Source organism: Talpa occidentalis, unplaced genomic scaffold (genome assembly GCF_014898055.3).
Source record: "Talpa occidentalis isolate TD23 unplaced genomic scaffold, MPIMG_talOcc4v2.1 talOcc4.5, whole genome shotgun sequence".
NCBI lineage: Eukaryota > Metazoa > Chordata > Mammalia > Eulipotyphla > Talpidae > Talpa > Talpa occidentalis.
In genome coordinates this window covers 49,656,223-49,678,638 of record NW_023604861.1, presented here as the reverse complement: position 1 = coordinate 49,678,638, position 22,416 = coordinate 49,656,223, and the positions used below count along the sequence as shown (strand labels likewise).

The window sequence follows — 22,416 nt, the reverse complement described above, 5'->3', positions numbered from 1 at the left end:
CTCAGTCATGAGTGAACATGACCCTCCAAGGGTCTGAGAGCTAACAAAAAGAAACCCCAGAGGTCCTGATAGTATGTTGCTGTTTTCTACACTAACTCTATACAATAAAAAGTTTAATGAAAACTTTTACCTATATACAACAAGAGCTTTTCTTTAAAAAAGTCTTGACTATATTCACCTACTTTTTGAAATAGACAAGTTCTCCTTTACTGAAATTTATGGTATATACATCAAAATCATGTATGTACAGGAAGTGAAAAATATAATTTACCTAAGAAAATTCCAAGAGAATACCCTTTGCTTCCAAAATCTTCTGTTTGGTCATCATAAAGTGGGAAACAGACTCCATTTTTTCCATAAAAGTTTCCAAAATAATCCTCATTCCAAAGTGGAATTACAGCTATTAAAAACCCCACTATCCAAATGCAAATGAGGACGACTGAGGTCTGCCATTTTCCAGGACGAATGTTACTGAAGGGAAAGACAATGACGAGGAATTTCTCCAGAGTCAGATAGGTCAGCAACAGGACAGAGACTTCGGTGGACAGCATGGCCAGGAACCCTATGAGGCGGCATTGTAAGCTCTCCATCCACAGCAGCGCGTACTTCTGATACTGCCCGCGGTATTTTATATCAAAAAAACCAATGAAGAACAAGTACACACCCATCAGGCAGTCTGCACCTGTTGAGGAATCAACACAGTGTTGGAGTTCTCAACATCTCTGTTTCAACTTTGTTTAGTTTTAGTTCCAGCATCTTAGTTTTCTGATTAGGGCAACTTCCTTCAATCTGTATTAAAGGAACTAATGCAGACACCAGCAATAGTACCTAGAAGCCAATGGGTTTCAAAAGGTATGCTCTTTCTAAAGTTCCAGATGCCTCCTTGTTTTATAGTTACAAAAATGGGGATGGTGAGGTAGTTGTGGGGAGCTAGTCTTTAAAATAGTAAACATGAATTACTTGCATAGTTAATAGAGGACAATTTCCTGGGCTTTAGGAGCAAGGGAATTATTGTAATTGAAGGTAAACAAATTTGGTGTTATAATCCAAAACCTGTCCTCCGGAGTCCATCCCTTATTCATGTGCTCACCATTACCCCATTTTCAAGACATAACTTCCAGGGATGTGCACCACTAAAGCACTGTAAAGCCATGCAATCTACAACAGAGCAGCCAAGTAAAACAGAACCTTCACACTTAGGAAAAAATTCCCAGTACATGTAATTGACACTAAATGTCATTTGCGGAAGGCCAATATACATCTAGTGCACAACTCACAGACGATATCTTAAATCTATTTAGATTGTGAACATACTTACAACAAAGGATTTTGATGGACATAGCGTGAGTCGTATTTTCAGCTTTAATGAAAGATCTCATGCCAATGACAAAAAGATTTCCAAAGCAGGTTATGAAAGCTATAACCCAGACAAATATTCTGAGGATATCGTTAGCCAAGAGGTCCTCAAATGAAGAAATGCCGTCAGTCAAGGGCATACATATTCGGACATGGGGAGCATAGGAGCAGTATCGAAAGTTTTTGAAATAACTAAAGTCAAAGGGAAAAAAAGAGTCACTTTACAGCAATGACAGCGGAACTACAGTTGTCATCCTATTAGGGCTGCAGCTCTGTTAGGTATGCAACTTCACTAGATCTATTTATTTCTTGTCTAGTAGTGATTACATAAGTATAGAGTTCTTTATTAATTGTTATGTTACTCTGGATAGTAAGATGAAGAACCTAAAGGACATAGAAATTCCATGGCTTGTGTGAAGTAAGGGAGAGAAGACATGAGAAATGTGGTGTCCAGGACTATTTTTTTCCCCATCACATTGGCTTGTTCTCCAGAGTAATATAATAAATTGTTTGTCAGTGTTAATTTGATCGCTAGCAAGCATTCAGGGGTTTGAGTTTGGGATGTAAGGGACCAACAACAGTTCACTAAAAACAATCCTGTCATCTACTTAGTTTTAAATATACTCACTTCGACTAGTCTCATTTTCCGTGACACTGGCAGGAAAGGAGAGTTACTGAGACTAGGAAAAGTCATCTCACTGGAGCTAGGAGAAGCAGCAGTTGCCTTAAACACAGATGTCTTACAGGGGTTGGGAAGGGCTCAAGCAATTTCTAGAGGAAAATATAAGCTTGTTTGTGATCAATGCATTTATGACTTAAGCTTGTGGAATCTTGCAGTGTTTGAATTGGGATGGCCACTTGACTTATCACCATTCCCCAAATCTGTGTGCTTAGGATTTTCTCCCATAAAACTCATACTAATTTTATACTTCTGTATTTTTCTTTCAGTTCATATCTCTGCATCTAAACTTTTTCGGGTCATCTCCCTTTTTAATTCTAGACCAGCAAGTTTATTTTGCCATGGCTTCAAAGTCTCCCATGATCAGAATACTGGCTGCAGAATCTACCTCACCGCCTCTTAATCATTCACTCTGACACAGTGACCTTTCTCTTGAATCCTCCACCTCTGAGCCAGGCTCATCTCCTTCTTGGTATAGTGTTCTTGCTGTTCTCGCGGCCTGGAAGATTCTTCCCTTGACAGTGCCAGGAATACCCCACCCTCCACGCAAGCATGCTGGCATGTCACATCTCTTGGACTTGTATGTTGCCATCTACATCCTCCCTCTGTCCCTTTAACTTTACTTTTTTTTTTCACAGCACTTATTAACTATTTAGTTGTCTATGCTCTGAAGCTCCACGAAGTATTCTCTCTCCTGTTCATCCCTGGGTTTTCAGATCTCAAATAATTCCCCTGACACATGGAAGTCAACAAGTCCTTCTTAGATAAGCAAATGAATGATGGATCATTTAATGCTGGATAAGCAGGTGGAGAAATAGGAGGCAATCCCTGACCTGGAGTAATTTATAGTCTAACTTCCTGATATCATCTAAATAATTAAAGGGTCTTGACGTGTAATTCCCTTGTTTTCTTCTCCTTTCCTGGAGTCCCTGGCACACACTTGACCTGATCTCTTTGTTCTTTCAGGATTCCACCATGTCCACTGTCTTCAGATAGAGCCAGCTAGGATCCCTCAGAGATTCAACCTCTCCTCCTGCTGTGCCCATGGCTCTGGTTGGCAGATGGAAGGAATGGTGACTCTGGGGTGGAGGTGTTTCAATAAGTGGCGGGCAAAGGGGATGAAAAATTTCACTTAGCATGAAGTAACTAATCAAACCAACTTTCTGTTAATTGTTGGGTCCTTCTGGACCTCAACCTGACATTCACATTTAAAATGGCAGATTTTCCGTCAAGTTCTAAAATGGTTGAATTCCTCTACTCTAAGAAAACCTCACATTTCTGCTTGCAACAAGGAATTGATAGCCTCATTAAATATTTACCTTTGGTGCCACAGAAAGACAAATTACAAAACCATCTGGATATGCATCAAATGCTTATCTTTTAGCTACCCCTACTGCACAGACGTAATAAAATGTTATCCCAAAAGAGCACCTTCACACCAACCATTTCATCCACTTGCTGCACCCAACTTGTAATCTTACATCGAATCCTCCCTATTGTTGTGGATAACAAGGGTTAATTTTTGAAAAAAATGAACACATAGATTATACAGTTGATAAAGAAATGATTGTCAAAAACACAATATATTAACACAACTTACACAGTGCACTTTAGCCAAATATATTATAGTGACTTATCAAAACTACTATAAAGATTAATTACCTCCATTTTGTAGTGCACTTAGTAACAGTAACAACACCTGGAATTTATATAGCACCTTTCTTCCTAAGGGCTCAAATCTTAGAGCAGCCGACTGCTCATTCATGTGAGGTGAATTAATGTTTCCAGGTCGCCTGAGTACCATTTAGCCAGTGACTTCATCTTGTGTAATATGTGGCATTCTGGTACCCTGATCTCTTATTGGGCCTCAATTGGATAAACAGCGTGTTTCCAGAGAGAAGTGTCATTCATGTCGGCACATCATAATATTGAACTCTATTTGAACAGGGACCAAAGGTGACAAAATTAAAAAGTTCTCAATAAAAAGACTTTTCTTGCATAAAAACACATTGCAGTGATACATTAGACAGTTTACATGAGATTATCTGAAACATTTCACTTTTGCTCTCCACTCTTTTATACATACATACATGTGAGATAGATTCTTCATATGCTGAAACATCTGTGTGTTTATATTTGGAATCTCTATCCTTTCCAGGTCTCTGAAAAACATGAACAATAGGCTTAATGCTTTAAGGGTTTAACATTTAAATGACTGCATTCTTTGTCACATCCTAAATATCATTCTTCTGATTTGTATGCAACCAATTCAAATTAGGATGAATATTTTACAGTAAACTATCTTAGAAAATTACCATTTCTATTTTTGTCTCCTATAAGTTTGGGCTGATTTGGTCACTTCATAAGCAGAAATACATTCTAAAGAACACTGTCATTCATTTCTTTGATTTAAAAATGGCAGTGTTGATTTGTGTGATTATGAAATTGGTTTTGTAGCCTGATTTTTTGAACCACATCACATGAGTTAGAGGGTTTCAGACAGGAGCTAACATTTCCAACCTGAGAGTATCACTGAAATGGGTTTGTTGGAGAATCTGAATTTAAATCCAGTCATTTCTCCCTCGTCTATATGTCTTTGGGGTGGAAATCCACAGAGGCAGAAGGAAGAGCTCCAATTCAAGACAATTGTTTTATAAGACAACAATGGGAAATATACTTCCATTCATTCCTTCAGGCCCCATAAAATGTCTTCAGAAGACTCCAATGATAACCCTAGACTCCTCATTATCTAGACATCTCTTCAAATATAGATTCCTTGAAGATCTCTTGAATGATAGCATGAATTATGGGAGTCTGCCATGTTTTCAGAAAACACAAGTGGAGAGAGAAAAATAAAAAAAAAAACCAGAAGCTTTTTCCTTTTACTTTGAAAGATGTTTGATTCTCAGTTTCATTTTGACTAATCTGAATAAGGAGTTCAAGTTGTGGTTCTAAGTTTTCTTTGGCCCATTGAGTACTTCAGTGAAGAATCACCCTGCTCTTTCAGTCAGAATTGAAAGGTAGAAGAAAATTATACTGTTGAATCATCACAAGGTCCCCCCGGCAGAAGAGTTTTGAATCTTTTTGAAAGAATTTTCCCTTCTTCTGCTTTCCAGCTTTCTGCTGGACCTAAAATTTTAGCTTTACATGGTTTGTGTAATTATTTTACTGATAGCTTATGGTGTCCAAAAGAGCAGCAGCTACTCTATCCTGGATGTCTAAGACAGTGCTATGAATAGGTGGTGCTCAATGAATAGGAAGGGGGCGTGTAGATAAATCTGTAGCAAAAAATAAATGAGACCAAAAAAAAAAAAAAAAGAGAGAGAGAGAGATGAAGAAAGAATGAAGTAAATAGTTATTACTTTGACTTTTCATGATGTAGTAACTTGATATTTTGACTTTCAGACCAGTATATGGTAAGTGAAGATCCATTTTGTCCACATCCTGAGATCTAATCTTATATCAAAACAAAGTATTCAATTTGAGTGTTTTATATTCTAGTTTATTGAGAGCAGGAATCAAGTCTTTTTAATTAGTGGAATGCTCATTAATATCTATTCAGAGAGATCATATATCTTGCATTAAACTCTAATAGAAAAATATTTAACAAGAATAAAAGGGGATATTAAACATTGGTCACTGGAATTAAATGAAGAAAAACTTTAGGCTGAGATCAAGTAATATAGCATACTCTGTAAAAGTAAGAAAATAAATTTTAACTACCAGTGGCTATTCATGGGAAAGGAGTGATGACATTCAAAGGGTAACTGGCAGAGTTCTTCACATTATTTGAAACAGTGCATTTTATATTTTAAAATATGAAGTAACTTTATCTGAATATTCACATTTGTGGGATAATATTTTCTTTACTGATGAAAAAGTAAAAAATTATGTACTATAGGCAGGTATAAAATAGATTGTTGAGTGAAAGGGGAAGGAAAAAAGCAGGCAAATCTGACCTCATTTGTGTTTTAGCAACTGTTTAGTAACAAAAGTATTGAAAATTTAATTCTCTGTGATAATTGTAGGATAAGAGTTTTCCACATGAACCCAGTTTCCTGAAGGAGTGACATATAGCTTCAAATACAGAAATGATCTTTAAGCCTATTGGATGGTATGTGACTTTGTTGCAAAATGAGACTTTGTCTTTCAACAAACATCTGATGGCAACCAAATTTTGCAACCATCTGAGGATACTCAAGTGAACAACCCTTCTGTGTATCAAATATCATTTAAACATAAATATATTTCTAGGTAAAGTACATCTACTAAAATGATAATAAACATACTATTTTATTTCACTTACAGAGACTGAAGTTGCTTAAGACTTTCAAACTGGTTCTTGTGAAGATACAAAAGAGGATTGGACGACAGACTCCTTTTGTACCATTAGAAGGAAGAAGGGGAGAAGCATCAGGACATTATTATTTTGGAAGCTCAAGTGGTTGCCATTTCAATCTGATGATGACAAAAATAACTTACAGTTTTTGTAGAAGCTTCAAGTCTTTAAAAATGTGGGGTGGTAGCTCCATTATCATATTGCTAGATAGATCCCTGTTGGTGACAGTTAAAACCCAAAGCAATTGCATTAGAAATAAATGACATAGTTAATATGGCTCACGATTATTCATTCCATTTGATGTAATAGAAAATATGATCCAATTTAACCAACCTGATAACTTGTTACACAACCAGGCCACGTGAGTCAGCCAAATGGATATGTTTTCTATCACTTTCAGACATGTGACAATTTGTTCGTCCAGTTCCTGTCTGGAATTTCCTCTCACATCCTTTCCAACACATGTCCGACCTGGCTTCAATATCTACTTTGATTAATTTTTTGGTACTCCTTGTACACTTCTACCAGTCATAAGTTTCTGTGATTCCTACTTGGTCCATGTAGGTGATAACTTGTTTGCCCAACAAAATATGAAGCTTTCTGAGGAAGCTTTACATTCTAACAAGATAGTATTGGCCATACAATTTATGCTCCAATAATATTGAATGTTAAATTTCACACATTTGGACTATCCAACACATAAGGACTCAAAAAGAAGAATGTCTACAGAATGTGGAAAAGAGATTTCTTAGGATCAGAAGGAATAAGGAATCTCTAAGTGTCCAAATATCCTGAACTAATATTGTTAAAAGTGAAACAGATGTGAAATCACCTAAGAGTCAAATAAAACTCTTGGGGTTTTTTTTTTTGGTACTTTGAAACTGCTTTTGGATATGTGGGAGTTGGAAGTAACTAAGACTTAGCTCTCTCTCTCAAGGAGCTTAGTGTCAGAGTAAACAACTAGATTACAAAACAAGGAAAGAATACAACAAGTTCTATTTCATAATTACAGATAAAAATCAGGAGATGGAGTCCTTGAACATGGCCTGGAAATTTAGGTAATGTTTGGACAAAGTTTGATGATTTTTATAGGTAGAGTTCAAGAAGAGCAGTGTTTTAGGTGAGGGGACAGGCAGGATCAGCGAAACAGATGCATGAAATTCAATGACATCTTCAAGAGTCAGCAAGTGGTCCACCATGAAAGGAGAAGAGAAAGGATGAGGAGAGGTAGGGGAGGTGAGCCTGGGGAGAGATGGAGACAGGATAGAAGGATCAGAAACACCTTCCAAGGCAGTATTTCCCAGAATATTGCCCAGTCATTGGAATCAAGGAAGATGCATATTAGAAAGCACATTTCTGGTGCCCACTCCAGAACTATCACACTAGAAATTCTGCAAGGGAGCCAGGTTGACATGCATGTACAGTCAATATCCCCTGTGATTCTTCTGCACACTGACATTTGAGAACTGTGTCAAGAAATTCAATAAATAACAGGCAACAAGGAAGGAGAACAGTAAGCAGGACAGTGGTATAATAGGCTATAGGTTACGGGGTGAAAATTCTGTCAGAAGCTTGAAAGCCAGAGAGTTGGGGGACTCTGACCCTGGACCAGGTGGGAGTTGATGAGGATTAAAGGGTGCAGGGTGGTGGGGGAGCACTCGCAGGGATTATAGTCTGATAGCTCTTAAAGTAGAAAGAGAATAAAGGAAAAGGGAGCAGATTTTCCTGGAGTCATCTGGCAGGAAGGATGCATATACCATTAAAATGGTAAGTCCAGGGGAGAAGCTGACTGTGAGGTAAGGACCATCTATAAATTTAGTTTTGACAAACTGTTTTTGAGATGCTGTCATGACATCCAAGTGTAGAGGTCCTGCCAACTGGAAATTTTAATGTAGTGTCCCAGGTGAGAGGCAGGATCTGAGTAACAGGCCGGGAGAAAGCCATGGGTGTGCACAGGTCAGAGAGAACAAGATGATGGTGACCTTGAAAACCTAGAAATGGCCTGCAGAGAGTTCCCTTGAAAAATAAAGTACAGTCTTTAAGGGGGAAGGACTTTCCAAGCCTCATCTATGTGTGCTCATTTCTTTCCAGGAAGGGTTTGTCATAATGAAGGCACATCAAACTTAGTTAACATTTTTACAAATTCAGAAAACATAAATGTCTTATTCCATTAACTTCTGAATTTCTTTTAGCTTACTGATATTAAATAGATTGGAATGGGCTATAGATGGCCTTTTAAAAAACCAAAATCTTTGAATATTTTTCAATGAGCCTAATCCTCATTCTAGACCTTTGTAGTTTCTCCATCTACTCTAGAAATCCTAATTTCTTAAGGGATAATAAGCATCTCTGAATTGGCTCTTTTTTGGGAGATGTGTCTGGTTCTGCCTAAGTCTAGGATAAAAGGATAATTTTTTGATATATGGATGTCATACCACTCTTTCCTTAGCTTTCTACAGAAAACATGCCCATTTGTTCTGTGACGCTACTGCACTCTATCCCTCTGACCCAAATCCACACCCATCCTCCAAGGTCTGATCAGGAACGCCCCTGTGAGAAATGAGGGAACTCTTCTGCGTGAGTTACCCTTAATTTTTGTCATAAAATGATAATATTTTTAGTTTTAATGCACCTGCAAGGCATTTAGTAAATGCTGATTTGGTTCATGACACTCACTAATTACACTGAAATATCTTAATGAGTTATAAATTATTTTTCAAATGACTTACATGTCCCAGTTCTTCTGGATTTTAAAACAAGGTATAAAGGATGGGATAGAGGTTAATTAAGGTAATAATTTCTATTTTCAGACCTCAGATCAGGAGGGGGAGTGCTCTGTCCTAATTGCTAGTACTTATAATGTAACAGACTTAATTTGAACATCCAATGATGCATAATTTTGTGGGAAGCGGTCAATTAACGGCAAGACAGATGTTTTTTAAAAGATTCATTCTACAAGATATATATTTGAACAGAAGAAAATAACATGACATCTTTGAATATTTTTCAATGAGCCTAATCCTAATTCTAGACTTTTGTAACTTCTCCATCTACTCTAGAAATCATAATTTCTTAAGGGATAATAAGCATCTTCATGCCTTTGTTCAGTTGCAATTAATTAATATTATTTCAGTCAGTTACTCATTCAACAGCAATTTATTGAAAATTAGCAGTACTCAAATCACCAGGAATAATCAGCCCTGAGTTTTAGGAGTTATGGAACACTCTTTTACTCCCAAACACACACACACACACACATATATATATATATATATATATATATATATATATATATATATATATATATATATATATGAAATCACTGGGAGAAAATCGGCAGGAAATTAGAGTGAGCTAAATCCATATTAAGTCCACTGTCTGATTTTAATTTGCTCTTGATTTTAGGAAAACGTTGGTTTTCTTATTTGATTTTGAATATTCAGCCGTCTACAGGATTTTGATTGTTACTAGTGAAAAAGCAATCTCACTAGTCAGTTAAATTTATAATCCTGGAAGAAGCAATCCTATTTTCCTAGTAGACAAAGCTACTTACAGTTCTCCTAAATTTTTTAATGAAGAAAATGTCTTCTCTGGAACAAAATCAATTTGATTTCTAGGCAGAAACCTGTAAGACATGGTGAGAGTCAGCACTGTTGGTTTGTGTCTGCTGTAATAACCAGTTTTCATTGGGAGATGCCATTGATCTGGGTGTCATTTAATAAGCCTCTACTGAAGTCTCAAAGCGAGGCACCTTCCGGTGTGGAACACAAGGCATTAGCTTCTCACCAAGGATATCCACATTCTCTCCAGGAAGTGCTGCCATGAGTAATTTGAAGTATTGAGTGTGGTTTACAAAGCTGCCCTTTGTTTGGAATCTAATTATTTCAAAAAGTGTTTCTCTCCCAAAACACACATGTAATGTCAAATTTTGACCCTGTTAATAATTCCCAGAGAAGGCTTTGAGAGGATCCTTGTGTAAGGCACGTTTCTTAGGAGAAGATGGTCAGCAAGAGCAAAGCTTGAACCAACTCCATAGCAGTTCCTGGGGACACAAACACATTTTAGATTTGGTGGAAGGATAGTAATCTTACTTTTCTTTCATTTAGAAATGGAATCCTTTGAGACACAGGGCAAAAGAGGAATCAGCCACTAACAGCCTTACTGAGGTATTAACAAATGAGATAATGAATGTGAAAATGATTCAAAAGCTAGATGGAGCTGTAAAATAGAAGCTCATGGAACTTTTTTAAATAGTTTTCCAGTGTCCTCTCTTATTATCTATAAGAAAAAGAATAAACCCTTTGCATCTCCTAAATGAGACAGCCTTTGTTCTTACTAAATACTCCTATTCTGCATTCAGTGACAAATATGCAAAAAAGTCTTATCTTTTTGTTGGAGAAAAGTGGTTAGATTATTATACATGGATATACTTTGATTTTTCATTTCCAACCACCAATCCAAACAGCAAATATTAGATATGGAAAACTATGATTAAAACAAAAGCAATTTTGTGTTTTTGAGCTTGCCAGTGGAAATGTGCCACTTAACCAATCCATTTGCCTTCCTGCTGTCACAAAATACATAAACAACCAGATTTATCAATCAGAAACCTTTGGCCAGTCAGAATACATTAGCTGTCCTTCTCTTTATCATGCAATTATTATTTTTTTCTTTAGAGAGAAAAAGAGAGGCATCAAGTAATATGTGTTAGGGGCATTAACAATAGTGGCGTGACTAACCACTTTCACACACATTATCTCATTTCTTTGGTGATCCTGGGATTAGGTGCCAGTTTACCTGAGAGGATACAAAGAAATAATGAGAACACCTGGAAACCTAAATGATGGGCAGCTAAGCATAAGGCTAGACCCCACTATCAAAATCATGGGTGCATTTTCTAGCACTGCAGAGGACAAACACTGTAAACAAAATACTACTTTCAAGTTCCTTGTCAAAGTTTTCTATTGATTTCCAATACTACTGAGTTGCCCCTCATCTGTGTTTGTTCACTGTATACTTACAGCACTGTGAGAGATTCACACGAGAGGAAGGTAGAATTCATGAGATGTTTTATTCTATTGCCTTCCAAATCTCTATAAGGCAGAGAGAAAAATATTTTAATATTTTTGCACCAACCATATATCTAAAGGTACTTCATGTTATAACACAATTTTATTTTACTTCATTCCAATTTTTATGCTTTCCTCCTAATTATTGCAGGGTTAGTATAACTAACATTATGTTTCTTTTCACCTTCCAGTTAATGCTAGAAAATGATAAAATTGAGGACAGGGAAGTCTAGCATTTATGGTGTGTCAATCTGTGCCAAATACCATGCTATTAATTATTGCCACCAAAATAGTACTTACTAACATTTATTAGGTTTTTATGGTATCAGGAGCTGTTCTAAATGCCTTACAAAGTTGGTATTATTACCCCTCTACTTAACATAAGAGGGATCTGAGGCTCTTGGAAATTCACTTCAGATCACACAGCTAGCAAGTGGTGTATTAACATTCTAGTGCAGCTATGTCTGAGTCTAAGCCAGACACTAGGCCACAGCATCACAGATCGCTATATTCTCACATTCCTCCCAACATCAATTTTGTCTCTCTTTTACTGAAGAAGAAACTCAGGTCAGCGTTACCTGGCATGTACTGAATGCTAGATTTAGAACCTGTATCTGGTCTGTGTGTTCTTTCAGCCACACCTTAGTGGTGTGGATGTGAGTGTGGCTGGGACAGGCATCAACATTACAGGAACTTTTAGGATGAAGATTCTTAGGTTCCACCCCAGGCCTATTGAATCAGAAACTTTAGAAGTTCTCTTGTGCGCCTATGCACACAATGCTCGAGAAGCACTGGTGCTGATTACATCCTGCCAGGTGATTCCTTAGGGCAGGGACATCCCATAAACTCAGGGAATGCCTCAGGACCACTCAAACATTCCGCCTCCAGCAGTGCCAGGGAATGAGAAAAAGTGGCCTTTTCTGAAAGATAGGACTTTCCTAACTTTTTCTTTTCAGTATGAACATATTCTAAAGTTTTCTGGAACTACTCCCTTGGCCCCCAGATCTAGTAGGCAAGAAAGCAAAGCCATTTTCATAGACTTAATGTCAGAATCAGGCTCCATTCTGTAGTCTATGCAGGAGTTTGCTGCCTGAAGGTCAAGCCATTGATGTCCAAGAAGCTGGAAGATTTTAACAGTGGGTGCCCTGGCTTTGCATCTTTGTATCACATGCTTTAGAAAGTAGAAAGGGAGATTAGGTTCTACATTGTCTTTCTCTAGGATCAGCATATCCTCAGGTCAGGACAACTAAGAACTAGAAGCTCCTTCTGTGTTATATTCTTAATGTCATTGGCTCACTGTTCCTAAACTAAATTCAAATTTGTGTTTATTGGAACAGTTCTGGCAGATTAATATCTGCTGGACTGCTACCTGGGTTAGAATCCTCACTTTGATTATCTAATACACTCTTTATCTGACTATCATTGAGATTTTATTTCCAGTTAACAGTAGTCAGCTTCCTATACTCTCCCCTATATAGGACAATAACTATTTTGCTATCTCTGAATTTGCTGACATTCACACTAAAATCACTGATTCCTTTCTCATTTCCTTTTAAATACTATTTTTAATGACATCTTAGATGTCTAAGAAATTAGACTTTTTTTCCACCCTTAAAATACTGTGATTAAAAATAATAAACACTATATTCTCTTGTCTGAACATTGTCAAATAGAATAGGAAAAATGTTTCTACTTCTTGTAAGCACAGTATTTTGGAGTTGTAACCTACAGGTGTAGATGACAGCAAATGGAAGATGAGAAGCCTGGTCAGAGCAGATTTCTCCTGCCTTTGAAATGGAGCAATTCTGGTCTGACCTCTCAGTTCTCTGTTCTCATGAAAGCCTGTTCTCATTTGTGTTCAAGCAACCTTGCTAACTACATACTGACACTGGATGTCTATGAGTATAGTGAAAATGAGAAACCAAGGAAACCCAGCTTTATGCTGGTTCATGATTTCTTCCTTGTCACTGATGCTAATTTGGGGGTACAGGACAGGCCGAGACTTTGATATATTTTTCTGCTAATTTTACTCTTTCCTGCTTGTTTCCTATCATATAGATGTGCTTAGTTAGTTCCTCAGCATTTCTTTTACTTACTCTTAATGAGTTTTATTCTCATAGTTTTTTTGATCATTATTTTCATTTTTAACAACGGCACCCTTTTAGGAGACCTCTACTGCCTTAAGAGCCTTTTGATAGCAGGCATAAAAATAATTACCCAATAAAGTCAGTAGATAAACACAAGCCACATAATAATGTTGTAACAAGAAATTCTGAGGCCAGTTCAGAGAGGATCAAGAGCTGAGGGACTGATAGCTATCATCTTATGGGCATCACATCCCCTGATTTGACCATTGAAGGAGTTCTGGTGGCTGATACACTCAGCATTTTCATAGAGTAGGAAATAGCTGCCTGTGACAATATTGCCATGTCCAGAGACGGTGAGGATGAGCACAAAGGGAGCGGTGGGTAGTGGTGCTGAACTCATAGTAACTTACACAAATGTCTTGAACAGGTATTGTTTCAAAGTTCCACTTCAAGAGTAGTCGAAATGGTTTGAACATTCACTTAGCTAAGATTCATTGAGCACCTATTATATGCTAATCATTGTGCTAATGCTGGAGTATAAAATCATAAGAAAAGTTGCAGGTACATAGAGTTTATAGAATAATATACGACAAATCAATGAGTCTATCAAGATAATCCTGTGAGAAGATGTGTAGTGTAGAAAATGGGTGGCATGGTGGGAAGTCTGTTTCTGATGTCATGGGAACACAAAGGCAGTCACTGATGCTGGCTGCTGTGTCAGACAACTTCCTGGAGGTGATGTTTAGGCTGACTGTTGAAAGAATTCTTGGAGTTACCAAAAACAATAAAGGAGCAAGACTTCTGAAGTTAATTGATTATAGAAGAGGTAGTTTGGTACATGTGGAAGGAAGGCCCATCAGGAAGCGGGGTAGTGAAAGAGACTAAGTGTGTAAGAGATAGAAAATGAGGGCTCTTGTGTGCTCAAGGGCAATTTTGAATTTTATCCCATGGAGGAGTTTAAACGAGGAAGAAATTATATGATCAGATTTTGGTTTTAGAAAGATCATAGATGGGCTCTTTCAATTCTTGAATTTAGGTGCTAGTTTCCTGGGTGAACAACAAATTAGATACTAAATGCATACTCACATCCAGTTGAGTTGAGGCATGTGGGCACACATCTGCCTGGGAAGAGCTTCTAAGTAGTTATTAATCATAGACCTTTACAAAGAAGATGTTAATTAGAAGCAAAATGATCTACCACTTTAAGGACAGCATTTTCACTCTCTCCACATTTCGGAGACTTCCATGATAAAATTGATATATTAGGATGAATAATATAAACATAACTACCACTTAAAAGTGGTCTTTAGATATTGTATAGCACAGGTAGGAGAGCAAATGTCAATGAAACTGTGAATGCATGAGTGTAATACATTACCAAGGAATAAATATTATGTAGTTTAATTTTATGAGATGAAACTAAAGTATATTTTGTGTAATAATTTTGAAATTCATGGTAATTTTCCCTGTGAACTTCAAATTTGCAATCATTTCCAATACTAGACAGCCTAAGTTTCTTCTAAAGGGAAACATTAATCATTTACAATAGTAAAGGCCACCTTGAAAACTGCATCAAACCTTAGAAGTTATGGGATGGAAATTTGGGGAACAAAAACAACTCTTGAAAACATTAAGTGGCATGATTAATTTGTGACATCATGATTCCTTTTGAAAAATGGAAAATAAAGCTCTACAATCAACTGTAAAGGAACAAGATGATCCCCTGCTGATGGAACTTCCAGTGTATGAACAAGTAGTGGAAATGTAATTATGAGAACAACCCTGTTGGTAAGCTAAAGATTTTGAATTTTTCAGTGATTCTTGCTGGGTAAAGGCACCTCTTCCTCTGTTAAAATGTATTTGGTGCTGAACTCCTGGGAGAGTCTAACGTATTTAAATGCAGCGAGGAAATTGACATGGGTGTTATCTTTGTCAAACATTGTGAATAAAAACATGCTTTAGAACAAAAGGACATGCAAGGGATTCAAAAAGAAATCTACCGAAAAGCTCAATATATACCAGGAGTCATGGCCTGGAAGTAGCAGTGGTAATTGCAAATGCAACTACAAAAAGGATTTCACTAATACACATTTTTGATTTTCTTAAAGTTTTTTTGTAAACTAGAGCTAGATTTCATTGCAAATTGTAGACAGCATAGTGAAAAGTAGATGAATACTTACAGGAAAAACAAGGAATTTAATCCAGTAAACAACCGCTGAGAAATTCTGGTTATTGGATTGTCATCTAGAATTCTGACAAAATATATCACAAACATTTCCAACATTAGAGACATTTGTGAAATAAAACCAGGAAAAAATAGAAGACCCATCACAGTCCTACCTCCCCCCAACTTGCTCCTCTTCTCTGTGTACTCCCACATTTGGCTGGCAGCTCTCCTCCTTGACAACCTTTCCTTCACCCTGTGGTTGTAGCAATTCTTACCTCCAAATCCTCATAACTCTCCCTTCCCCGCCAGCACTATTCAAGTCCATTCAGATTGGTTTCTCTCCCTGTATCCACCTCCCACTGGACTGAAAGACTCAAGTTGTACCTTTCACCTCTGGATACCTGGGTCCAGCACAAGCTTCCCTTATTTACTGACCAAATATGGGCTCTGTATATGATATCATCTGATCCTAATTGCTGAGTGAAGAATGAATGAATGAAAAAACTTCCTACTTAAAAATCATGAATGGTTCTTTGGTCTCATGGTGTTTAAATAATGCATTCAATAAGATATGTACGGATAAGTCTGTTAGGAAATTTGAGGGTAAAGAGTAAAAGTATTTGTATCACTGTTATTAATTACATATGATATTTTCTAGAAAAAATTAGACTTGGGAATTGTGCCTTCTTACCTTTTGTTACCTCTGAAACCAAGTACTATTTCCTTTTACTCTCTGTAGTTGGCGAGGATAGGAATTGAAGAAGGTAGTTACATTGAGCACCAACTGTATATCACTGTATGTGCACTTTCTATATGCTAAGTGATTTAGTTCTCTCAATAGTCCTCTTACAAAGGAACTGTGATTGTAGTTTATGAGTGAGGACAAAGAGGCCTAGGAAGATTAAGAAAGTTGCTTGGATCATTAAACATTGGGCCACAGCACACACATGGATCTGGTTGAAGCTGGATTCTGCTCTTCTGTAAGATCAGACTCACCCACAGAAAATGGTAAGTCTGGCACAGAGTGTCTCCTGCCTGCACTTTGTTCATTTTTTGATGAAAACACAAACTTCTGAGGGGACTCCTTGGGATGTTGTTGATGGCTTAGTAAGCAAAGAGGTGAAACACCACAAGCTATCATATTATCAGACTTATCTCTGAAAAATCAAAAAAGTCCTTAACTTGCTTACTTTCTAGGTTAGTGGTTTTCCATAGAGGGTGCTCTCTCCTTTCCCTCCTTTCTCTCCAAGAGACATGGGCAGTGTCTGGGGGATATTTTAGGTTGTCACAACTCTGGGAATGAGTATTACTACGGAGTTCTAGTAGGGTAGAGATCACAGATGCGGCTAAACATCCAAAAATATATAGGACATACCCTCTTTGGTCCCTAGTAAAGAATTTTCTTGGCAAAGTGCCAAGAGTGTTAAGCCTGAGAAACCCCCTACATGGATGATGCACACCAGGGGACAGATGGCTCCGGAAGCCTACCGCTGGGCTCGAAGGCTACCTGGAAGCTTGGCACCCATTTCTTTTCACATAACTACCATCTGGGATGCAATTGTCAGAACTGCTTGGGTAAAGTGGTCCAGATTATATGACAAAAATAAGTACAATAAACAGGATATATAAATAGAGTGAAACTGTGCATTTATGTACTTTATTAAGACTGTGATACTTTGTGAGTGAAGAAAAAACTAGAATACTTACAGCCAAGTTAGCTGATGTAAGTCTTTGAATACTCCAGGTCTGAGAGTTGTGATGCAATTGTGGCTGAGATATCTACAAACAGCACAGGGGGGTTAATTAGGCAAACTCAGTACTCCACTTTAGTCACATATAATTCAAATATTAACCTCTGATGATGATTATTACGAAAAATAACATCTGTTTCCAAAAGCATTCTGCTGGTGAGCAGAGGGGCAGAAATCAAAGAATCTTCAGGATATACAGGTAACCACTAGTGTGTGCAACACCAGGGTCAGGGCCAAGGCAAGAAAAGTATTGGGATATTATGTCAGAGTATAAGAGTACAATAAATATGTGGAGTGAGTTTTATGCTTTTTCCTTTATGCTTTTCCTTTTCATATTGTTTGGTAGACTAGCATTTTATGAGTATGTAGGTGAAATAGCAAAACTTAGAAAAAAGTGTTAAGTTTTGTGGAAGTGACCCAAACTGGAGAAGACAAGGCCAAGGAGAGCCTTAATATAGATTCTCTGGTAAAATCAGAAATCTTGTATAAGTATTTCAGTGTAATAACTAATCCAAGTACTTTTTGATAAGTACTATGCCTCCCATTTCCCTACAACCAGGTCAAACCTTTAAGAAGTATGATTTTAATCTTTTCTTAAAATTATACTCAAAGTATAATTATAAAGAAATTACTCACAATATTTGCAGATTATACAATCCAAAAAATGCTTTCCTGGATATGTGTCTAATACAATTATACTGGAGAAATCTGGTAGGAATAAGAAAAAAGTCATGTGATTATGGTTTACGTACTTCATTAGGTGATTGAATGTAAGCTCCCCTTTCTTCACCCAGTTCGTGAAACTGGTTTATAAAGTCCCAAGTTCTGTTCTCCTGTTGCGAAGTAGATGTTTTCTATTGAGAGATGGCTCTGGCCTATCCTCAAAGTACTCAGGCAACAGATCCTGATTGGTCCACTGAGCTCCTATGTGATAATGTTTGAGGAACTGCAGGGCCTCCTTTTACTGACTGGAGGAGCTGCTCACCAGATGAGACAAGCCACTCTCAGTGCTGAGCTTCTGTACTTGCTCAGCAGAGTTCCACCTGTAACTCCTCATTCATGTTCATTTTATTCCCACTAAAAAAGGGAGAGGGCAAATCTTATTCTTTTTTTATTTTGAGAAGCAGAACAACCAGCGCAAAGCAGTTAACAAGGTGCTCAAGGTCATGAATATCATCAGTAGCAGAACAGGGACTCATATACCACTTTCAGATCACAGAGTCATGATTTACTTAACCTCTGAAACAAATTAGCAATATAGCATTGATTTAAAATAGCACAGTTGGGTGATCTGAATAAATAATTTCCATTTCCTGTATATATTATTTGATAATTAGCCCTGATTCACAGTTTCTAAATGCCTTTAGGGGCAGGAAATAGCCACACAAATAATATTAATTAATGACTACGTAGTATTTTAAATGATGTCCATATCTCTTATTTTGATTTAAATTAGTTGCTAAAATAATATACAGCATTGCTATGATACTCTACTGTAAAACTACTGGCAAAACATATGTTCATTTGGAATCTGGCTATATTCTCATTTTTGCTATACCACAATTACTACCCCATGCAACTCATGTAAGCATTACAGGCGTGACAGGAAAAGTGCCGATCAGTTTCTAGTTATTATTAACAAATCCATTCTCAGAACAAATTATGTCATTTTCTCTGTGTACCACCATGTGGAAAAGGTTGGTACTGCAGAGCACATGCATTATCTCTATAACCATATGCAAAGCATCAGTTTCAATCCTAAGTAAACTTGAAAACGACCTCCTTCTCCCTCCATTCTGTTTGAGGAGATGCTTTCACCCTACAGCAAAAAATTCTACTTTTGGTTTAAAGTTGTGGTATGAGAAGATTGAATCCATATAGAGTCAATCAGTTTTAGCATTTTCAGAGCTGTTGGATTGATGTAATGAAAATTAGGACGACGAATTAGGATTCAATAGAAAAATGAAAACAGGAAAAGAATATAATGTTATAGATATGTTGAAGTTTATTTTAAAAGTAAAATTTACTACTTAACTAGTGCTACTTACATTTTATTAAGGATAATTAATTCAGAAGTGTAATGCACATTTACCTACATGTCACATCTTGAAAAGGACCATAAATTGTGAATTTGACCTTGTGTGTACTTACCTGACATGTACAGCCTATCTCCTTTTACTGACTCTAGTTAAGATTTATACGTTCAAAATAAGGAGACTCTAGTCTTCAATTTAGTCTGCATGCTGGCACCCCATAGAAAACTAGAGTCCCTCGTTCCTTGTTTCAGATTTAGGTTGCTGAATTTTAACTTGATCCTTTAGTATCCATGTACTGTGCAGAAGAGTAGCTTGATGAATATAAGGGGAAGTTTGGAAACATGACAATTTGGCAAGTGGTGTCCTCTTTTTATTCAGAGTTGAGATATGAGCCCATTTAATATACTTTACATTGAATGGCTTTCTAAGAATAACTTACTGGTTCATGAATTCCTGCTGTTTCAGCTGTCAGGACTTTTCAAGCAGAAACGCCAGGAATTTATGTACCTGAAACTAAACCAAATAAATGCTTTAATGACATGCATGTTTATAGGCTATTTTTTAATACAACATTTTGTATTCATGAGCCAAGCAGACTCTTGAATTACATTTGTTGCCAATGATTGTGTTGAACGAAACCTATTTTAAAAAGGAATTTTTTATATGGTTTCTGTTACAATGAGAACTGCTGTTGGTTTCCATGGTAGCAGTGATAAAGTATTATAGTCAATCTCATAAATTATGTTTTATTACTCTGAAAGGTCATCTTAGATTGCCCTCCCTTTGTTAGAGAGGCTTGATATTTTGAAAGATTATTAAAACAAATAAACTGATCAATAGTAAAAACACTCAGATTAGCTGAACAACATTTATTCATCTAGCAATTAAAATTTCAGTTTTATTTAGGAATTAACTTTTCTGGATGTCTAAATGACCTCAGCTCCATTGTGAACATTTAGAGCACCCCAGGCCAAAAAGTCAATGTAAAATTCACTTATCTCTTGGATATATCCCAATACAACTTAAAAATGAACATCAACTTTTTGAGCTCAATGCAATCTAAAATACATATTTACATCTGTCTTTTTCTTGCTTAAACAGAATAAGTCCCAGATTTTTTTTTAAAAAACCTCTTTTTTTTTTTTTTTTTAAAGATTTATTTATTTATTTATACAAGCACTGGGTAAAGTCAGAAGCGCGGGAGGGTGAGAGAATTCACCAGAGCCAGAGCAGGGAGCAGAACAGGCAGACTGATGAAATGCACTGCTGAGGGGAGCAGCCGGTGCAGCAGGAGACGTCTGCGTGCCATGTGGGACCCTCGCCAGAGGCCAGGGATTGAATGGGTGCTGCAGAGGCTGCGGGCAGTTTCACAGCCCAGCGCTCAACCACTGAGCCACCAGGGGAGGCCCAGGCCCAGATTTTTTTAAGCCTGGCATTCAAAAGCCCCACAACCATGATTCAGTGACCTCTCCAACATAGGCTCCAGCATCTTCTTCAGATAAACTGCCAAAATTATCCTCTGCCCATTACCCTTGTGTTTCTCCTTATGTTTCTTTATTCTTCCTGTCAAAAATGTGCCCCACCTTCTCTTTAGTCCTGCATGTTATTCCTGAATCTCATTCCTTTAACCAATAGTCATTGATCCTCGCTGAGCCCTTGCAATGTGTGTTTTCAGCCTATGCTATGATGAGGGAAGGGTGGGTATGGTGCTATGAGAGGACAGAAGGACCACCCATCTCAAAAGAAGGATTTCTTCAAAATTCAAGGATGAATGTGTGTGGTTCACAATATGGAATCATGGCAGAAAGAATGACCAAAGTCATGTTCAAAACTCAGGGAGTGAAGAATCTGTGGGCAACAGAAAAGCATTTCTGGTTATGTTTTAGAAATAAGAAAATGTTAAGAAAAAATCCAAGCCTGCTACATGGGCCCCACTTTATAATATTATGAAATATATAAAAGAAACACCACTCACATCTCAACTCTTAATTTGTCCTTTCTTCTCAGTCCCAGAAGATGATCTCAGGACTGAAGTGAATGAAAAGAATATGGGGGGAAAGGCAGTGCAAGCCCATTGTGGTTAATCAAAATGAGTTAAAGCCCTCTGGTTTGGAAAATTTCTTTTAAAAATTGAGAAATGGCAAAAATGAGAACACTAAATCATGATCACTTACTGAAGAATCGAGCCAGGAGAGGAGCAGTTTCTAATTTAAGGAGGAAATAAATTAAACATGGCAAATGTAGATTTGCTTTTTCAAAAAAGGGAAGGTGTAGACTTCATAAGCTCTAGCATGAGCTCCATGTTGATCCTGGGGAAGATCCCGGCTGTTAAGGGGCTTCTCTGTGAGCACCTCAAGAGAAGTTGAACAGGGCCATTGATGAGAAGTAGGACAACCTGGTTTCCTTCTTTAATGGAGTGATCGCACAAAACATGTGGCAGTAGTGCTTACATGGCCACCAGACATTGATCAAGTGGTTTTACGATTTTTTTATGGACAAAATAAAGAACAATATACATTATCCAGAGGGTGATAATGAACGACTCTGGATAGATGGTTTGGCACTGTCTTCTTCAGTATTTTATTCCATGACTTAGGTAAAAAGGTTTATCTTATTTTAAGATGGCAGAATGCTAGGAGGAACAGGAAATATGTTAAATAATCTAGAGATATCTCCACAGTTTGGTTGAAAAAAAAAAGCCAAATCTAACAAGATGAAATTGAATAGGGGGTACATGTAAAGACCCACAAACAGCTCTCAAATCTAAACACACATGTACAGGATGGAGAAGTGATCACTTAGCATAGAGCAGATGTAGCTTTAGCGCACATGATGTTTAGGAGGAAAGGGTCGCTGCTAACTTCATCCTGTTCTGGCTGGTCAAATCACAGTGATAACATTATAATTTATTCTGAATTCTCACATGAGAATT

The 22,416-nt window shown here is 37.3% G+C and overlaps 1 protein-coding gene across 3 annotated transcripts in view; it reads right to left on the bottom strand.

The window, feature by feature from the left end:
- The window catches only part of RXFP2 (relaxin family peptide receptor 2), a 57,604-nt gene that overhangs the window by 10,051 nt on the left and 25,137 nt on the right, over positions 1–22,416 (bottom strand). The window contains exons 1-12 of one of the 3 annotated variants that reach the window (XM_054701362.1): positions 19,924–19,973; positions 18,085–18,156; positions 17,405–17,476; positions 15,711–15,782; positions 14,617–14,688; positions 11,396–11,467; positions 9,928–9,999; positions 6,518–6,589; positions 6,342–6,413; positions 4,126–4,197; positions 1,319–1,548; positions 272–682 (exon numbers count right to left, since the gene is read on the bottom strand). In XM_054701362.1, coding sequence (XP_054557337.1) covers positions 272–682; positions 1,319–1,548; positions 4,126–4,197; positions 6,342–6,413; positions 6,518–6,589; positions 9,928–9,999; positions 11,396–11,467; positions 14,617–14,688; positions 15,711–15,782; positions 17,405–17,476; positions 18,085–18,156; positions 19,924–19,931 — 1,297 coding nt within the window. In that variant the 5' untranslated portion in view covers positions 19,932–19,973. Of the gene's footprint in view, positions 1–271; positions 683–1,318; positions 1,549–4,125; positions 4,198–6,341; positions 6,414–6,517; positions 6,590–9,927; positions 10,000–11,395; positions 11,468–14,616; positions 14,689–15,710; positions 15,783–17,404; positions 17,477–18,084; positions 18,157–19,923; positions 19,974–22,416 lie in introns of those variants that run through there. The other 2 variants (XM_037527133.2, XM_037527134.2) reach the window with 2 other exon arrangements.